The following is an 18,913-nucleotide window of genomic DNA, read 5'->3' as shown; positions in this document are numbered from 1 at the left end:
CTATCTTGACAAAGAAGAATAAAGTGGGGAGGAATAACTCTACTTGATACTGAGATTTATTATTTAGCTACAGTAAGAAAGATAAGTGGTATTGGTAGAAGGAGAGAGACAAACATCAAAAGAACAGAACAGAGAACCCAGCAGCGAATATGCCCAACTTGTTTTTGACCAAGGGCATAAGCATTTCAATGGAGGCCAGATAGTGTTTTCAACAAATGGTGCTGGAGGAAATGGATATCCACAGGCATAAAAGGGAAATAAACCTCAACCCAAATCTTACACTTAATGCAAAAATTACTCAAAGTTGATAAGAGATTTAAATGTATTAAATGTTAAATGTAAAACTATAAAGCTTTAGGAAAAAAAAACATAAGAGAAAACCGTGAAGATCCAGGGATAAGCAAAGTGCCTCGGCTCATAAGACTTGGAGAAACGTGAGAAATCCATGGAGAATTGCCTCTCAGCAGTTTTTTGAGATGTTTACAACCCACCCTGCTGGGAAAGAGTCCAAGACTAGTCTATCTTAATGCCAAACTCTGTTCTTTAGAAAAGAGTATTAAGTGAAGGTTCCTAAACATGGTTTTCTAGATGATCAAAGAGTTAATACTTCTTCTTTTGAAGAGTAATATTTACTGCAAAATTTATTTAAGAAAATGATGACACACTAAGTTTAAAAAGGTACGTGTTTATAATTAGACCCACGTATATTAAGCCCCTATACCAGTGACTTGAGTTATTTTCACATATACTATGTATTCTTCTTTCATTGATTTTAGCCCTTATAATAAGTTTCACTTATTACTTCTAGTCATTTTCAGTATTTTTTCTTGGGTTTTCCAGACATTAGGATGATACAATCTACAATAATGGTAATTTTGACTTTTTAAAAAGTTACAGCTCCTACTTCTGTTTCTTGTCTTACTACATTGACTAGGATGCTGAAAAATAATAATGATATTGGGCATTCTTGTTTTGGTTTTAATTTTAATGAAAATGCCTTCAAATTTTCAATGTTAAAAAAGTCAGCTATAGTTAAAATCCTAGTGATCAGCAGAGGACATGAAGCACAGCAAATGATCAATACACATTTTTTGATAAAAAATATAATAAAAATATTGATGTTATCTACTTACTTTCTATAAGATGGTTTTGTCCCAATATATTTTCATATCACAACTAGTAATAGTGCTCATTAATGGTAAAAAAATTTAAACAACTTCCAGTTGAAGAAAATCATGATGTCATAAATCTGACAAATTATCTAAAACACAATTTAGGAAGAGAAGTATTGCTCTGAGACAATAAAAGTTAAAGCAAACACATCTCAGAGGCTTACAGAGGTTGTGAGAGCATGTGATTTATATTAATATCATGCGAACTAAAATTCCCTAAAATACCCCAAAACAAGGCACCTGGCTGAGCATGAATGTGGACCTACGAAAGAATGAGATTCTCTCTTTTCTGAGAAGTACTGCAGTCCGCATTGAAATATATATTCCCAGCATCTAAACATATTTCATGAAAGTATAAGAGGTACAGAGAAATGACTTCGGTGTCCAAACAGAATATGAAATGACTATAGAATGTATTTTAAAAGAGAGGAAAAACTAACTGTAGGTGGCTATCAAATGCTCCAACACACTTCATAAGGACTTCATAACATACTTCATAACATACCACATAAGGAGACTCTAAAATAAATAATAAAGGGCAATTCAATTAAATGTGCAGCTTTTAAAATAGTGTTGGTAAAGTCAAAGTAATACAGAAAAATGTTTATTTTGGAGACATTACTGGACCTTTCTGAGGCTTAATTTCCTCTTTTGTTAAGATGAAGAGCCTTCATATTTATATCATGGTTGTGAACATTAAATAAGAGGATATGAATAAGGTAGCTAGCAAGAGGCTGGCACATGGTAGGCACACAATAAATGATGGGTATTATTTATATTATCATCTACATAATACGCTAGATATAAAAAAGCAGAAAGCTGGATGTGTGCTATGATTTCTTCTAACAAGAATTATGCCTATAGATTAGGCAGGACAGAAAAAGAATACAAAGAAACATGGCTATTTTAGGATAATGGAATCATGGGTTAACTTTCATCTCTTTTTAAAATCTCATTTACTTGTGCAACAATTAAAGTATTTGAAATGACTCTTAAGCATGCCTCCCAAAGATCAGTAAAAATAAAATTGAGAGAAATTGCTATTTTTTTCCTACACTTTGTTTTATTCTGTCCTTTTTCCCAGTGAAAACAAAAGGAACATGTATCTGTTTTAACACCTCTGTCCCTTCCCCAGTGAGCAGGGGGTGAAAATGTTCACTATTTTACAGGCACTGTAGAGTTGGTGACAACTCCATACTGACACCAGTAACGAAATATCACAGGATTTTAAAGGGCAAAATTCGAATGTGACTCAAACCTAAGAATATTTCTTTCCCTTTTGTCTCTGAAAGTGATGTTTCTCTCCTCACTGAATTGGGTGACTTTAGCCCTTGCGGTAAGTCAGTCTGTCAAGCAGCTGCAGCCTCCGTATCAGACAGAGAGCCACTGTCCTTGAAAAAGTGGACTGAGTCACTTACGCTCAGATGAGAACAGCTTTAACCTTAAATTTCTCTGCGGCTGCTTGAAAGTGAACATGACTATCTTAAACTGAGGCACCTCTCCTGAAATCGGCACCTTCCTGTAGGCACTGATAGCAGCTTACCTTATCTTCAGATATTTGTAAACATGAACAAGGTATTAATGCATATGAAAGTACTTTATGAATAGAAAAAAATTACCAACATGTAGAGGATTATTACTGATAGTAGTATCATTAATCCCCATATTCCTATCTTGAATGTGAGTTTATGAGCTGTTCTAAAAGGCTCGTATGATGACACCTGATTTAAAGTTACCAAGGCAACTCCATTCACGAACACAGTAAAGTCAGACTGAGCTTTCTGTACACAGGGCTTCAAAATACAAAACAAACAAAAATCCCTACTTCAACAGATATACAGAAATATGAAAAGGTGACAGAAATGGTCTCTAGAATACTAGACCCTTGTATGTTACAGCTACTCCTTTTATAAGGTTTCTGGTGGCCAACACTGTCTGTTGTGTCCACTGGGTCTAACCAAGATCTCTGGTGAAGGAAAGTCAAATTTTTAGAAGACAAAAAAGTCATAAGCTTCTGCTGGACTTAGTCAGAAGCTGTTAGACTACTCCACCAATCTCAGCAGTGCTTAGACCAGTATCTGGCACACACTAAGTACTCAGTAAACAGTATTATTATTATTAATTATAGTAATTGATTATTATTCTTAGATAAGAGAATATAAACAGACCGTAAATTATGATCATGTCCATTTCTGAGTATAAGTTTTATTAAATAGAAAACATAAAATTGTGGAAATAGGACTAAAGTTTAAATACTAAAAGTAGGATAGCTATCTTCTAGGAGATTTTCCCATTTCTATGGCAGAGAACTAAAGAATAGATGTAGCTATTGGGAGAATTTCATAAGTACTATATCTTGCACTGCTTATAAAAAAGGCAAAATGTGTTGTTGAGACAGCCTGAAGGTTCAAACAACCTTCCCTAGCCCATGCAGAGGGAAGAATATCTACCACAGGAAGGGTGTACTGATAAGGAACAAAGAAACAAGAGATTGAATTATTTCCCACCTTTGCCTCTAGGTCTGGTGATGAGCACAAACATTTAGCCTCTGCTTCTCTCCTAAGGTATATTAGGAAAATGAATGCCTATTTGTGAACTCCTCAGGAATAAATGGTTCTCAACTGCCATAAAAAGTCTCTCCTAGGGCACAGCAAACATGCCCTTGGGATGGGGGGAAACCCAATGAAAGAATTAAGTTCCAAAGGGTTTTCCAGATGTTTGAGGCTGTATGTGGGGTGCATAAACACATAAACATACACAAAAAGCTAGCAACCACACTTATGAGCCATGTTCTACAGCCTACTTATTTTATTGTATCTCAAAAGACAGAAATTACACAATAAAGCATTCCATAATCACTCCCCATAAGTGCTGTTGTAACTTCAATACATAATACATATTTTCACATGGCTAAATATAATATTTAATGAAAACATTTTTAAATGAGACATATGAGAGGGGGAAAATATTTTGTTTTAAAATAAGAAGTAAGATTTGCCTTACAAATTTTTTCTCTAGGACAAATAATCAATCATGCCATATGAGCCTCCATAAATACACGTTTACTTTAAAGAACTGCTATACAAGCCAATTTTTTAAGGCCAGATTTTGTTTTTTAGTTAATGTTGATAAGGTATTAATAGAATAATTCATGGAGCTGGAAATGCTTTCACTGTAGTGTATCATTCAGACTCAGGTGGAATACTGGTCCTGCCACCTCATAGCTCTGTGACCATGTAAAAATACCTCACCAAGCCCTAGTGTTTTCATTTGTAAAAATAAGGTAATAATACCTAACCTATCAGGGTACTTTGAGAATAATATAACATAATATATAACATAATACAGGACAATATACATACATACACACACACCTGTATAGGTATCTAACACTGAGTTAATTAACATTGAGCTACTATGGCAGCCACAGTATTGGTAGTTCATTATTATACATCATTCTGCAATGTTTTAGCAGAGGTACTATAAAGATTTCTTAACTACTCTGAGCCTATTTGCTCATGTGTTGAATGGAATGATAAGATCACCTCCATCAAAAGGGTTATTATGGGGGCTTCCCTGGTGGTGCAGTGGTTGAGAATCTGCCTGCCAATGCAGGGGACACGGGTTCAAGCCCTGGTCTGGGATGATCCCACATGCCGCGGAACAACTGGGCCCGTGAGCCACAACTACTGAGCCTGCGCGTCTGGAGCCTGTGCTCCCCAACAAGAGAGGCCGTGATAGTGAGAGGCCCACGCACCGCGATGAAGAGTGGCCCCCGCTTGCCGCAAATGGAGAAAGCCCTCGCACAGAAACGAAGACCCAACACAGCCAAAAATAAATAAATAAATAAATAAAAATAAATTAGAAAAAAAAACACACAAAAAAACAAAAGGGTTATTATGATTTGTATCAGTTTCATAACAATATCACAGGGAGACCTGTGTCAAAATCTTCCTGTGATTTAGGAAATTTCCTTTTTTTCTTGTAAATATGCTAATTTGGCTGCCTTGATAATTATGTAAGCAACAAAATTCCTCATTAAAAAAATGGATCCATGACTTTGCCTTATAATCAGCTTCTCTATTGTTCTGTGTTTAATGAAATGTTCCACCATTCACTCGTCCTTGACCGGAATCATGGAAGTCCACACTGAAACATCTTTTTTGCCAACACGGCTAATTTCAAATGTTGCATAATACAGAATTATCTATCCAATATACATCCTAAAATTTATTCCAGTCACTGCATCTTTTAAAAATGGGATGTTGTTTGCATGTTGTGTGTACATTCTGCTCATTTTGTCTGAAAACATTTTAAATATGCTAATATCCCCATGTAAACATCAATTGTAAACAACTGATTGCCATTTCTCTATGGACAAAATCTTCCACCTGTAGGGATGTAGGAAAACATAATTTCTAGTAAATGTTTTTATTATTTACTTTTTAAAAAAAAGGGTTATTATGAGGTTTGAATGATAAGATACACATACAAAGCCTAATGTTTGGTTCATAGATGGCCCTAAAAAACATGAAAACTGATAGTATGTGAAGCATCTTCTCAGCTTAAGGAAAAACAGATTTCTGCTGTAATGACCAGAGTTTTTATTTTGAATCTATTTTTATTACAGTTGGAAGTTATCCAGAGAATTATGTGTAGTAGAAGAAAATGGTGGCCATTGAGTTATGTGGCCTCCTATATATTCTATATATAGAATACCTACATATCCTCCAAAACAAAAAGAACAAGAACAAATAAAACTACATAAAACCCATACATTCAGCACAATTACAGGCCAAGAGTGTCTAAACTTCAAAGTATCGTAAGTGAAAAAGAAAGAACACCAAACTCCAAAGAATGATCTCTCACATTCCATGTAAATGTTTCACATATTCAAAAAGTGGATCCATAATTGAAATAAACACGAAGAGCAAAAACCATACAAATAGAAATAAAATTTATCTATACTATAAGTGAATAAGCAAATCACAGTGGAGGTGGTTTGTGTGTGTGTGTGTGTGTGTGTGTGTGTGTGTGAAAAAGAGAGAGAGAGAAGGGGAGGGACGGAGAGAGAGAGGGAAGGAGAAGTAACCTTGAAAAAAGATTTTTGAGTACTATTACTCTAAGGTTAAAGACAAAAAGAGCTCTACACAAATATTCTAGCTAGTAAGTTGGCTGGAATTTCCATAACTACTTTATGTGTACTCTAGGATTAAGCAAATAAATAAATACACTGTGGATAATGAGAGTCAAGTTTCTCACTGACAGAGAAAGGAGTTCACAAATAAGGAAGGAGAGAAGACTAAACTGTGTGGAACTGGATTGGAATTGGAAGGATCAACACAAACTCATGGTTTGCTTGTTTTTTTATTTAATTAATTAATTTATTTATTTATTTTTGGCTGTGTTGGGTCTTCGTTTCTGTGAGAGGGCTTTCTCTAGTTGCGGCAAGTGGGGGCCACACTTCATCGCGGTGCGCAGGCCTCTCACTATCGCGGCCTCTCTTGCTGTGGAGCACAGGCTCCAGACGCGCAGGCTCAGTAGTTGTGGCTCACGGGCCCAGTTGCTCCGCGGCATGTGGGATCTTCCCAGACCAGGGCTCGAACCCGTGTCCCCTGCATTGGCAGGCAGACTCCCAACCACTGCACCACCAGGGAAGCCCCAAACTCACGGTTTTTAAAATGAATATAGACAGACATAAAAATAGATGTAGACATAAGTGTGCTCTGTCCCCTAAGAGGATCTAGAAGCTATAATACCACGGCATCAATGAGTACACCTAGCACCCGAGTCTTGGCTTCTAAATGTCATTCTTTACTAAAAAAATCAAGCTCTTTAAAGTCAATGACTGAATCCAGATCCAGGCAGGGAAAGTGTAAGAGGGTCTCGAACATCTGTGGTTCAAAAAGTGATGGGATGGGCACAAGTCAAAAGGATGCAGAAGAAAACCTGAAAGGTTCCCAATGGAAAAATCTGAGATAATTTGAGCAAAGCATTAAAATGGTGATAGTAATAGATTACAACCACAGAACAAAATGAGAATCCTTGAGCTTGTAGTGATGTAAATAAATAAATAAATGAATAAATGAATAAATACATACGGGGGAGAACAAATGATAAAAAATACCATTTGGGAGACACCAGTTAATAAGTGATCATTAACTCAGGCAACAGTCATCAATGCATGCTAAAATTAGCTGGTGAAAGTATGGTGAGAAACAGGGCTTACACAATCTCAAAGTACCTCAACACAAGACATTTATTAATCCCAAAGGGAAAAAAGATAATTTTATATGGAAGAAATATGGTTGACACCACCTCAATCAAGTGATCAAAATGAACAATGTCAGTAAAGGAACACAACAGTACCGTATATCTCCTAAGATAACGTACTGCGAAGGACCCAAAATCACTTCTGTGGTATTCTCACCAAAAATGCACAACTTGAATACACGAACAAAACTCAGACAAAGTCAAATTTAGTGGCATTTTACAAAATAATTGGCCAGTGCTTTTTAAAAAATGTCAAGGTCATAAAAGGGGGGAAAAAAAGAATGAGGAACTATTTCAGATTACGGGACCCTAAGGAGACATGGCATTAAGTGCAATGTGTGACCTGCATTGGACTCGTATCAGAAAAAAACATCAGTGGGCCGACTGACAAAATCTGAAGGATGGGTACAAAAGATGAGGTATTGCATCAGTGTTAGCTGTAGTCGTCTGAGATGGTAATATTTGGTGAACCTACATGAAGAGTATGTAAAATTCTTTGTACAGTTGACGTAATATTTTTGGTATCAAATATAAAATTTTCAAAATGAAAAGTTAAAAAAATTAGAGAAGTTATGTCCAACTACCTCATATCCGCACCACTCTCCGATATTCAAACACTTGTATTTCTCCTGCTTCTTTCCCCCTATTTTTCTTCAACTTCTCCCTCTAATGCATTAGAGGAATGGAGAGACAATAGCAGTGCAGCTCCTTGGGAGCACGACGGCCACTAAGCAAAGGGCACTTGGATATAACTGTCCCACTATAAACAAAGCCAACTGGGACCTGAGCAGTCCCCGGGAGAAGGGTGCCCTGTGCTGGCGTCAAAGCCGTCCCCATCCGGTGACATTTACTAAACTCAAGTTTATTTCCCAGGAGGTGGTATCTGTGAACTAAGACCCACGTAAGGCCATGAGGACAATCTGCCTGCCCCCACTCCCCAAAACAGTGCTGTTGAGATTTAAAACACACTACTGACAGCCCTGAACTTCGTGTCTTTCTCCACAAAACCGGGTTCTTCTGTATTTCCTGGCTAGTTAAGGAGCACCACTTCCTCCCTGGTAACTTTCGCAGAAATCAGAAAGGCACTGGCCTCGTGTCTCATCCCCCGCACCCAAGCAGTCACCGAGTCCACTGGTAGAAACTCCCTCAGCTCCCTTTTCTATCCTCTTCCATCTTCGAAGCTGATACAGAGTTCAGGGCCAAGGTCAGGCGACTTGACCACAGCCTTTGTCCCCTAACTGGTGCCCCTCCAGTCCCGTGTTCACGCAGAGGTCAGAGGGCTTCTCCTAAAGCCCGGATCTGATCACGCTGCTTCCTGGGCACCAAGCTTCCTGGAGGCCTTAGTGTCACTGAGGTCAAAGCTGAGCAGGACACTGGGACGTCTCCACCGTCTGACCTGCTTCTCTCCAGTTTCATCTCCCAGTGGCTCTTGCTTCCACCCCGTACACCCAGCTGTGCGGAACTCAGGTCAAGAATGCCCTCCTCAGAGCAGTCTTCCTCACCACCTCCAGACAGAACGGCTACCTGCCCTGCTGAGCCCACGCACCAGGCGGACTTCTACCACGGCGCCGAAGCACTTATTTACTTCTTGGTTCACAAATCCACATTCTCCATCGGATCGGAGTCCCCACACCAACAGCGTCCAGCTACCGGGACCGGAGGCAGAGCTTTGCATGTGTGATTCCATTTAACCCTCACACTTATTATTCCCATTTTACACAGGAGGAAACTGAGGTTGTAAGAGGGTCAGTAACTGTTCAAGTCCCCAGAGCTAGTCAGTGGTGAAACTGGGAGTTGAACGCAGGTCTACCTGGTGAAGAGCCCAAACGCTTTACTACCACCTGCTTTGTCTCTTTTTCTAACCCCAGAGAGTAGCATAGTGAACGGTGCATAATCTACGCTTGAAGAATCTTCGATGAATATTTCACACAGTGTACAGTTCAAACAGCAGTTATTAGGCACATTTTCCAGAATGTTTTAACTGAGCAGCAATTAACACATATAATGCTGTGTATTGAGAGAGTGAAAAATGCTAAAAGATGAAGCAATGTTTTCTGTTCTCTGAATCAAACTCCTGACTTCTCACACTTAATCACATCCAATCCACATAAAGTGACAGTGGGAAGAGAAAAGGACAGCAGAGCATGCTACCGAAATGTTACTGCTGAATGTATTCCCCTGGCAAATAGGCAGAGGAGTACCATAGGGCCAAAAAGAACACAGCCTTCCAGATCACACAGAGCTGGATTTGAACTCCAGTTCTATAGCTCACAAGCTGGGTAGGTCATGTAACCTCATCTTCTAGGTCACGTGACCTCATCTAAAACACAGCGGATGGTAACTACTTTGCAAGGCTGTTTTAAAGATGAAGTGCAGCGATGTGCACGTAGGACAGACACATTCCACAGTCTCCTTATCTTCCCCCAGTGATGCCAGTGACAAGAGGGTGAAGTCTTTAAAGGGAGAACCCATTATTCATAAGGAAGGACCTTCTCAAGGTCTCCAGACATTTGCAGAACCCAGTAACACGGATGCTCGCTTAACTTCAATCATTTTAGGAAAAAGGCACATTGATCTCTTGCTCATATTTGGACAAACGGGCTTGTGATTTGTTTGCTTCCACATGAGAAGTAACAAGCTGGTCAGAAATCACCATCGTCAAAATACGTCAAGTTAATACAAAATAGTATCAATCTAAAAGCACCAGGCCACTCTCTAAGGAAACAGTTGCATTATTCCAAGCAAATCATTTTATTTGCATGTAAGGGGGAAGCAGCATGGTCTAATCATCATTCGTGGCAAGAACGTCGGACTGAATGTCAGGAGTCTTGGCCTTGCCACTTTAAAGGTGACCCTGGACATGTTTTTTAAGATTTAATATTCATTTATTCAACAAATATTTACTGAGTGTCTGTAAGACCCCTGTTCTCATGGAATTTATATTCTAATGGGAGAAGAAAGACATCACATAATAAATAGACAGACAGATAGAGGGGAAGAAGTTAGCAGACAAGGGTAAGTGATTAGAAGAGAAAAATGCTCATAAAATAGGTTGTGACTGGGTGATGTAGTCACTTTGGAAATGGTGACATTTATGCTAAAATCTGAGTACATAACTTCTTCCTTTTTGGACATCCACATCCCTCCTATAAAATGTGACTACTGACCAAGGATGCTTTTGAACGTGTCTTCTAGTTCTAGGAATTTGTGATTTCATGGCTATTAGAGAAGTATTCGTGTGAACACATATTCTTAACATCAAATATTATCCTATATTTAAGAAAATCATTTATGGCAATGAGTCTTAGCTTTGAAGACATTTAAGGTAACAGTAATTCTTCTGTAAGGAACTAAATATAGCTTTGCACACTTAACTTTTCCTACTGATCTTTGTCGGAGCTCTCTCTGTCTGACAAGGAAGTGAGCATTTTGTTGATGCTTTGGCAAATGAAGCCAAGCTGGCCTCTGACGAGAAGGGCTAATGTATCCTTCCATGTATACATGAATTTGTAATGAGGTTAGAAGTTGTCTTAAACTAATTCTTTCTGTTGATCACTTACAACCACAAATTCAGACAGACTGAAATTTTACAAAGTGAAATGAAACTCTAAGCCACATGTTCTTTTTTACATAAAGACAGAAAAAAAAAAATGAGGTGATGGGGTATGGAATTTTTTAAGGAAACATCAGTATTCTGACCCATATTTTTCATGTACCAGTTAACTAGAAAATTACCAAACCTGAAAAACTCAGATACATTGTACCAAGGGAATTAACACATTACATTCATTCCCCTCCCCCTCTACATTCCTCCCTCCCCTCCCTCTGTCTCCCTGCTGCCCGCCAAGCAGGGGCACATTTCTGGGATGGAAACGAAGGCCTTTCAAGCTGTTGAAAAATGAGGGCCCCTGAATGTTTAATTCTGTTAACTAATCATTAGAAAACTAGAAATCGCTGTCTCTCTGGGAACCAGTGAGGTAGCAGGCTCCACAGACGCTGTGTTTAATTTTGCAGGAGCTGGCTGGTTTCCCAGCAACACATTGATTTGTGGGATCACTACTTTGGGCACCTTGAGGATAATTAAATATTAAGTCCCTATTTGATGTATGCAAAGTCTGCCTAAAAGGATTACCAGCCTCAGTGAAGGTAGCAGTCCCACATTTTCTGGTAATTGAACATTGCAATGTCATTACCTATTCTTATCTTTACACTGTAAGACTCTGTCTCTATCCTTAATATTACCTTTGAGGATGGAAAAGGAGATAGGGAGAAATTAAGAAAATGAGAGCCCGTGCAATCAACACTTTGGGGTCTTCTAGGTGTTTGGGATATGGAGATGAAGACGACAGTTTAATGTGTGTCGAAGAAATGACAGAGGTGAGCAAACCATCCTCTGTCTCCTCCGGTTCAAGGCTCCATTTTACATACCAAGCAGCCAAGGCTCACAGTTTAAGAATCTTCTCCAAGATCATAAACAACAGTGGAGGGAGGACGGAGACACATGCACGTGATTTGTCCACCAGCGCCCCAATCTTTCTACTGGTCTAGTGAGAGGTAACACAGTTTTTTAAAAACAGTAATGGAGACTACCTCAAATTTAAACTATGGGCATAGTTCTACAGCATTCCAGAAGTTGTTGCTACTTCCATTCTGATGCTACAAATTTTCTGCATTCATTTTCCAAATAGCAAACAGCTATTTATAAGGCAGCGTTCCCCTACCAAATTCACTTGCCCTCCAAAATAGATCTGAATAAGCAATGCCAGGCTGACATAGAATACTTAACTTTTAAAGGAGGAGGAGGAGGAGGAGACACTCAGTGATTTAACTTATTTTGAAGAAGTCTACAAACGAATAACATAATTAAGCCACTATGGTAGTTTTTTTTTCTTTTTGATTGAAGCATAGTTGACTTGCAATGTTGTATTAGTTTGAAGTGTATGACATAATGATTCGCTATTTTTATAGATTATACTCCATATACAGTTACTGTAAAATATTGGCTATATTCCCTGTGCTGTACATTACATCCTTGTAACTTATTTGTTTTATACCTAATAGCTTGTACCTCTTAATCCCCTTCACTTATCTTGCCCTCTCCCTACCGCTCGCCCCTCTGGCAGCCATTAGTTTGTTCTCTGTACCTATGAGTCTGTTTCTGTTTTGCAATATCCATTTGTTTTATTTTTTAGATTCCACACAAAAGCGACAACATACAGTGTTTGTCATTCTCTGACTTACTGGGTTGGCCAAAAAGTTCGTTCAGGTTTTTTGTTACATCTTATGGAAAAAGGCCAAAATTCAACCTTTTTGGCCAACCTAATATTTCACCAAGCATAATACCTTCCAGATCCATCTGTGATGCTGTAAATGGCAGGATTTCATTCTTTTGTATGGCCTCGTAATGTGCCACTGGAGACATGTATCTGTATATCTATGTATCTCACATTTTCTTTATCCATTCGACTGCTGACAGACACTTCGGTTACTTCCATATCTTGGTTATTGTAATTAGTGCTGTTATGGACACTCACATGCATGTATCTTTTCGAATTAGTATTTTCATTCTTTTTGGATGTACACCCAGGAGTGGAACTGCGGGATCATATGGTAGTTCTATTTTTAATTTTTTGAGGAACCCCCATACTGCTCTCCATAGTGGCTGCCCCAATTTACACACCCACCAACAGTGTGCTAGGGTTCTCTTTTCTCCACATCCTTACCAGCCACATGTAAAAAAATGAAATGAGAACATTTTCTCACAACTTATACAAAAATAAACTCAAAATGGATTAAAGACCTAAATGTATGGTAGTTTCCTTATTTCTACTACCAAATACTTTAAGAAACTCAGATCATTAGCTTCCAAGGACCAGGAAATTCTTCTTATACAGAGGGAAAGTAACAGGAGGTAGAAAACTTAAAAAGCGAAGGAGACATGAGATGACTTTTACTAAAGTCAAGAGACATCCTGGAGAGATGTTTTTTGAGGGCCTGAAAAGTTCACACCACCAGAGGAAACAGTGGTGAAACGAGGAGCAACAGACAGACTTTGCAAATGAGAGACAACAGTTTGTATTCAGTGAAATTAAAGTCAAGTCAGTCTAGAAAAGTGCATGGAAAAGCATTCTTGACAAAGCTAAGCTCCCTTAAATACTGTCTTTGGAAAAAGTTCAGCTAAGATGAAATTAAAATCTCAGAAATAGCCAGAAGTCACTGAAGTCATCTAAAAGCTGCAACTTGTTCTCTGAATAACTGGAACATCAAGGAAAACTTAAAAGAAGAAATAGTGGTTATACTTATATTATTTCTGAAGCGTTTAGACCCAAATATCAAAGTGTATGTTCTAATGTTTCAACACAACAGGTAAGATGGATATTTTCTTCTTTTCCCAGTTTCCACGTTGCTTCATAACATTCCCGGTGCACAGATCCGACATGAAGTGAGGCTCCAACCACAGAAGTCGGCCTCATCGTCCTGCCAGGATAGAGGCATCAAGGAAGATGCAACTGAAAAAGGCTGAGAACTTGAAAAATGGAGGTTCTGTCAGAAAAGTACATAAAAGTCAGAGCGTTCATTTGTTTCAGGATGAGTCAGCACTTAAGGTTCCACACGGCAAAAATAACGCGACCTAGTTTGGAGCTTACCTCCGAGATGCTATGGGAACCTTCGGGTCTGCTGAAAACAAGCACACCTCGAGCATTCTCTATGCCAGGGGCCTGGAGTATATGTCATAGCCCATTGCATTAGTTTTCACACACTGCTCTTGAAAAAGCCTGTTAGTGGTCTCTTGATGCAATGCAAAGCAAAATGCTGAGACTAAATAATGTGATATGGTCATGATGCTTCAGAGAGTATTATTCAGATATTGGTGACTTTTAATACAATCCATTTCAGCAATTTGGCAAGATTAGAGAATCTTTGATAAGTCCATCTTGTTTGAATCTCAAATTCCCTAACTCTGAAGAATAGATAACAGTATTTACCTGTTTCTCTCACAGAGGGAAATGAGAATATATGAGGTAATTCTAAAGATGCTCTGAGAAGAGTCTCGAGATATCCTTAATATTTGGTTCTTTTTAAAAAGAAGTTCATTGTTCTTTAAATGAAATAATAAGGAAACAAACAGAAATTATAAAGCAAAGCTTTAAAATTAGAAGGTAAATTGAGTTGGAATCAGACTTCCAGGAAACTCTTTTGCAGACTAGATTAACCTAGGAAGTCTTATTTTCTACCTTTTATTGGCCTGCAGTCTACTCTGCAAGCTAAAGCACTTGATTAAGTGCTGACTCTTAGATCCTATGCTTTCAGGACGCATCAGTTTAGAATCTAAGCCAAAATTCAACAGCCACCGTATTTCTTTGATTTAGGAATTGGCATTTCCACTTACTCAATCAACAAGCATTTAAGCTCTGAATGTGTGCACAGCATACTCTGAGGGATTTGAAAAATGATAGGTATATCCTCCAGGGTTTCTCAGTTTTCAGGTAGTGGGGAGACAAAACTTTTAGTAGTAGTAGTAACAGCAGTAATAATAATAATAATAGATCAAATCTGTGGACCTCAAGGTTCAATTAATTAAGTTTGAAATGGTCAGGGAAGGGTCCAGAGAGGTGATGGACTGAGTGAGCCCTGAAGGATGATATGGAGAAACCAAAGATCTCGTGTGTCTGCTGCATTTTGTCTGTCTGCATACAGAAGAGAAGGGAGGGCATTTTAATGCCTGGGCAGAGCATAAAAGAAATGAAATAGCTATACTGCACACTGAATTTCCACTTAGATCTGCATTTCTCCAGGGAAAGGGTGATTTGCCATAATTAACTGACACTATGAAAAATCCTGACTGCATCCTATGAAGAGAAAAATTAGATACACATGTTAGGTGACTGAGGCATCATCTACTATGCATATTCAAACCTACGGAAAAATAAAAACAAAATTTGTTGCACATATTTAACTACTACATAGTTGGACTGATGAACACACTGGGAAGTTTGCATTAGCAAGCTGATTATTCACCTGAAGGTGGTTTAAAGTAATCAAGAAATGAGCAGTCAGATGCTCCCTTACCTGTCTCTGGGGCCAAGTGGCTTTGAGGATGGCCTCCGTTCTAAAGAACACAAGGAGCTTGCCATCCTCCTCGGTCAGGTGAAATGACTGTCCCAGAATCTGCAGCACTTGAATGCGGGGCCTCACGGGCCAGGCGTCGTCAGCACAGAAAGGCCGCAGCCACTCCAGCAGGTCCTCAGAGGACACCAGCTGTTCTCTGCAAAATCAAGGGTTCGATTAAAAAGAAAAAAAAAGACTTAGTAGTTTCTAATTCCAGTAATCAAATGAGGTGACTAATCTAAACAACTGTTTGTTGGGTGACTTTATTTTTTTTTCTACTGCGAGGAAAAATGTAGGTTTTAAATGGCTTAAAGCAAACCACATTAGGTGTTTAAAAACTATGTAAAATGCATGTGATAGTTAACAGTACCATATTCAAATGAGTTACAGAAAGCAGATAAAAATAATCAATATGTTCTTAGCTACTCCATTTCTTAAGCAAAGTTTACTAAGAAGCACGGCTTATTTCAAAGTTCTATGAAGATGTTATGCCCATGCCCATCCAGTTCCCAGGGCTTAAAAGACTCTCTTTTTATTGAATTGAATTGACGACTAGCTCAATGGGCAAAATTAAAGATTTCCAAATCAAACAGTTTTCATTAGAACACTGCTTTAGAGTGATAACTGTTTCTATTGATAATAGTTCACATAGGAGGGTGCTAGAGTCTTGGATAACCAGGTAGGCATCTGGAAAAAATCTTTGATTGAAATATTATTATTTTAGTCTTGGCAAACAAAATAACTCTTGTAATACAATTATCATGAATGGCTTATCTCATCAACTAGTTAATAACTTTGAATTCAAAGAAAAAGAAAAAAGTATGGTTTATTTCTACTAATGATACTAATAGTGCCAGGCATCATTCAGTAATTTTATATAAACTATTACTAGTTGACAATAACTATACAAAGTAAATATATTTAATTTGTACATATTTTATTGAATTTTTTTTAGTTTTATTGAGATATAATTGGCATATAACATTGTATTAGTTTAAGGTGTACAATGTCATGATTTATGTATATTCTGCAAAATAATTACCACAGTAAGTTCAGTTAACATCCATCATCTGATATAGTTACAAATTTTTTTTTCTTGAGATGAGAACTTTTAAGATCTCTCTTAGTAACTTCCAAATATATATTGTTAACTATAGTCAACATGCTGTATATGTAAATTCCATTTTATAGATGAGGAAACAGGCTTCATGGAAGTGATAGTATATGCCCACAACAACTATACTAGTGCAGTATGACCCCAAAGTCCATGTTCTTTCTACTATTTTTCTGTGACAGAATTTAAATAAGGGGTTAGAGTATCAAATTTGATACTACCTTAAAAATAAAATATGAATGTGTGATTATTAAAGAACTGGGAGGTCTAAAAGGATTTGTCGAAGGGGACATTTGTACAACTTTCTATCCAGTACTAGAATCTTTTCACTTATAATCCCAAATGGACCATCTTAGGAAAACAACTTATTTGATGATGATGTCGATGAATTACTACTATCGATGACTGTTAAGAGGTCACTCATACAGAAGCCTCACTTCCACAAGGCCCTAGAGATCCAGGCTAAAGCACTGAATTATATAGATTCTTTTATAACCAGATCCTTAGGCTTTCACCAATAAATCACCCACATCAAGTTCCAAATTCCATGAACTAACAAGACCACATAAAAATTTTTTAAAACTTCTGAGGATAAAACTCTACAATACCACTGAGTATTTCTCTCAGTGTGCATTCTTTAATATACTTGCCAATACAATTTCAGGGCAATTTAAATTAAAAAAAAATAAAGTTAGTTATTTGTATTTAGGAATAAATTACAAAATGCCGTGGACAATTGGTTCAAGCATGTCCTAAATTTACAAAGACATTTGTCAGTTTTACCTATGAGTGTCACTCTTAATATGCATCAGAAATGTCAAAACTGGGGTGCAGAAGAAGCAGAATGTTATAAATATTTCCTGGATATCTACTACTTGCAAAGCAAACAGACAGTACTGTGTAGTGGAAAGAGTATTATGTTGGAATCTGATGGATCTATGAATCTTTTCCCAACAACTCTCAATAAAAATCATGAATGTCGTCATTCCCGTTTTACAGTTAAGTAGACAAAGGTCCTGAAAGTGTGTCTCTTGGAGTCTTTGCAACCAAGATAACTTATATAAAGTACCCAGAATTGTATGTGGCACAGAGGAAGGATTTAATAAACAGTGACCATCATCCGAATAATCATCATTTTATTATCAGCATCAACAGAGTACTAGTTTGTACTGGATGATCAGGGATGAACAATTATATGATCTGTGCCTTCAAAGAATTAATAATACAGTGAAAGAGAAAGACTTCACAAATGACTATTCTCTAAATATTAACATAATATAAATGTGAACAATTGTTTTGAAGAAAGAGTGGGTAAAATCAGGGAAGGCTTCACGGAGGACATGGCCTCTGAACCGGATCACAAAGGGCAAATGGAAGGCACATTAATGGAAAGGTGGGAAAATATAATCCAGATAAAGAGAAGAGCAAGGGAAAAAAAAAATTCCAAGATTTCAAAGGACATAGCATGTTCAGGGAGCAAAAAAAGCACAGATGTCTGGGGGTCAATCAGAGGAGAGAGCAAAGAGAGGACAGGTCTCCTGACCTGGATAACCAGGAGCTCGTACACAGGCTGAAAAGGTGGCACACCTTCAAGCTCTGAAAGCACAGGCTTTGCAGGCGTCAGCCCAGATTCCGTTCCCAGAATGACCACTTCCTGACAGCACTACACTGATCAAGAAGTCACTTAACGGTTCTGAGCCTCAGTGTCTTATTTGTAAATTGGAGATAGATAATAACCCCTTACTCGTGGAGTGGCTGAGAATGAAATACATAAAATGAAATAATAAAGCACATAATACATTATCTGGCACATAACGAAGAACTTCAATTAGTGGCAGCAATGATTATTGAGGACATTGGTCTTACATGGTGTGGAATGGGAATGATGGAGGGTTTCTGAGCAGTGAAATATCATAGTCATGTTAGTGCTTAGAGAGGTGTGCAGGCCGGGGCACGCCCTTTGGGTGAGGCCTACACTGGTCAAATTAAGTGTAATTCAAGAGAAAAGAAGATTAAAGTACATTTTGGGCTTTGAGTCCAAGCCAATTTCACATAATAAGAAGCTGATATTTTTGACCCTGTCACCCAAGTGCCAAGAGGGGAGCAGGTAGGATGAGCTAGAATGGGAAGAAGCTGGAGTCATGAAGACCAGATGGAAGTTACAAAAATAATGCAAGACCTGCATACAGTGAACAAGAATGAAAACTGTTAATAATAATAACTATGAAAGCTTACTGTGTGCCAT

At 38.0% G+C, this 18,913-nt stretch overlaps 1 protein-coding gene across 2 annotated transcripts in view; it reads right to left on the bottom strand.

Moving 5' to 3' along the window:
* NBAS (NBAS subunit of NRZ tethering complex) overlaps window positions 1–18,913 on the bottom strand; it is a 333,954-nt gene that overhangs the window by 27,004 nt on the left and 288,037 nt on the right. For both annotated transcript variants that reach the window (XM_082426421.1, XM_082426422.1), the window contains one exon: window positions 15,516–15,711. In XM_082426421.1, coding sequence (XP_082282547.1) covers window positions 15,516–15,711 — 196 coding nt within the window. The remainder of the gene's footprint in view (window positions 1–15,515; window positions 15,712–18,913) is intronic.

Source organism: Balaenoptera physalus (assembly GCF_965194825.1).
Source record: "Balaenoptera physalus genome assembly, chromosome: 15".
Taxonomy (NCBI): domain Eukaryota; kingdom Metazoa; phylum Chordata; class Mammalia; order Artiodactyla; family Balaenopteridae; genus Balaenoptera; species Balaenoptera physalus.
The sequence above is the reverse complement of the archived record's forward strand: the minus strand, read 5'-3'. Positions and strand labels throughout refer to the sequence as shown.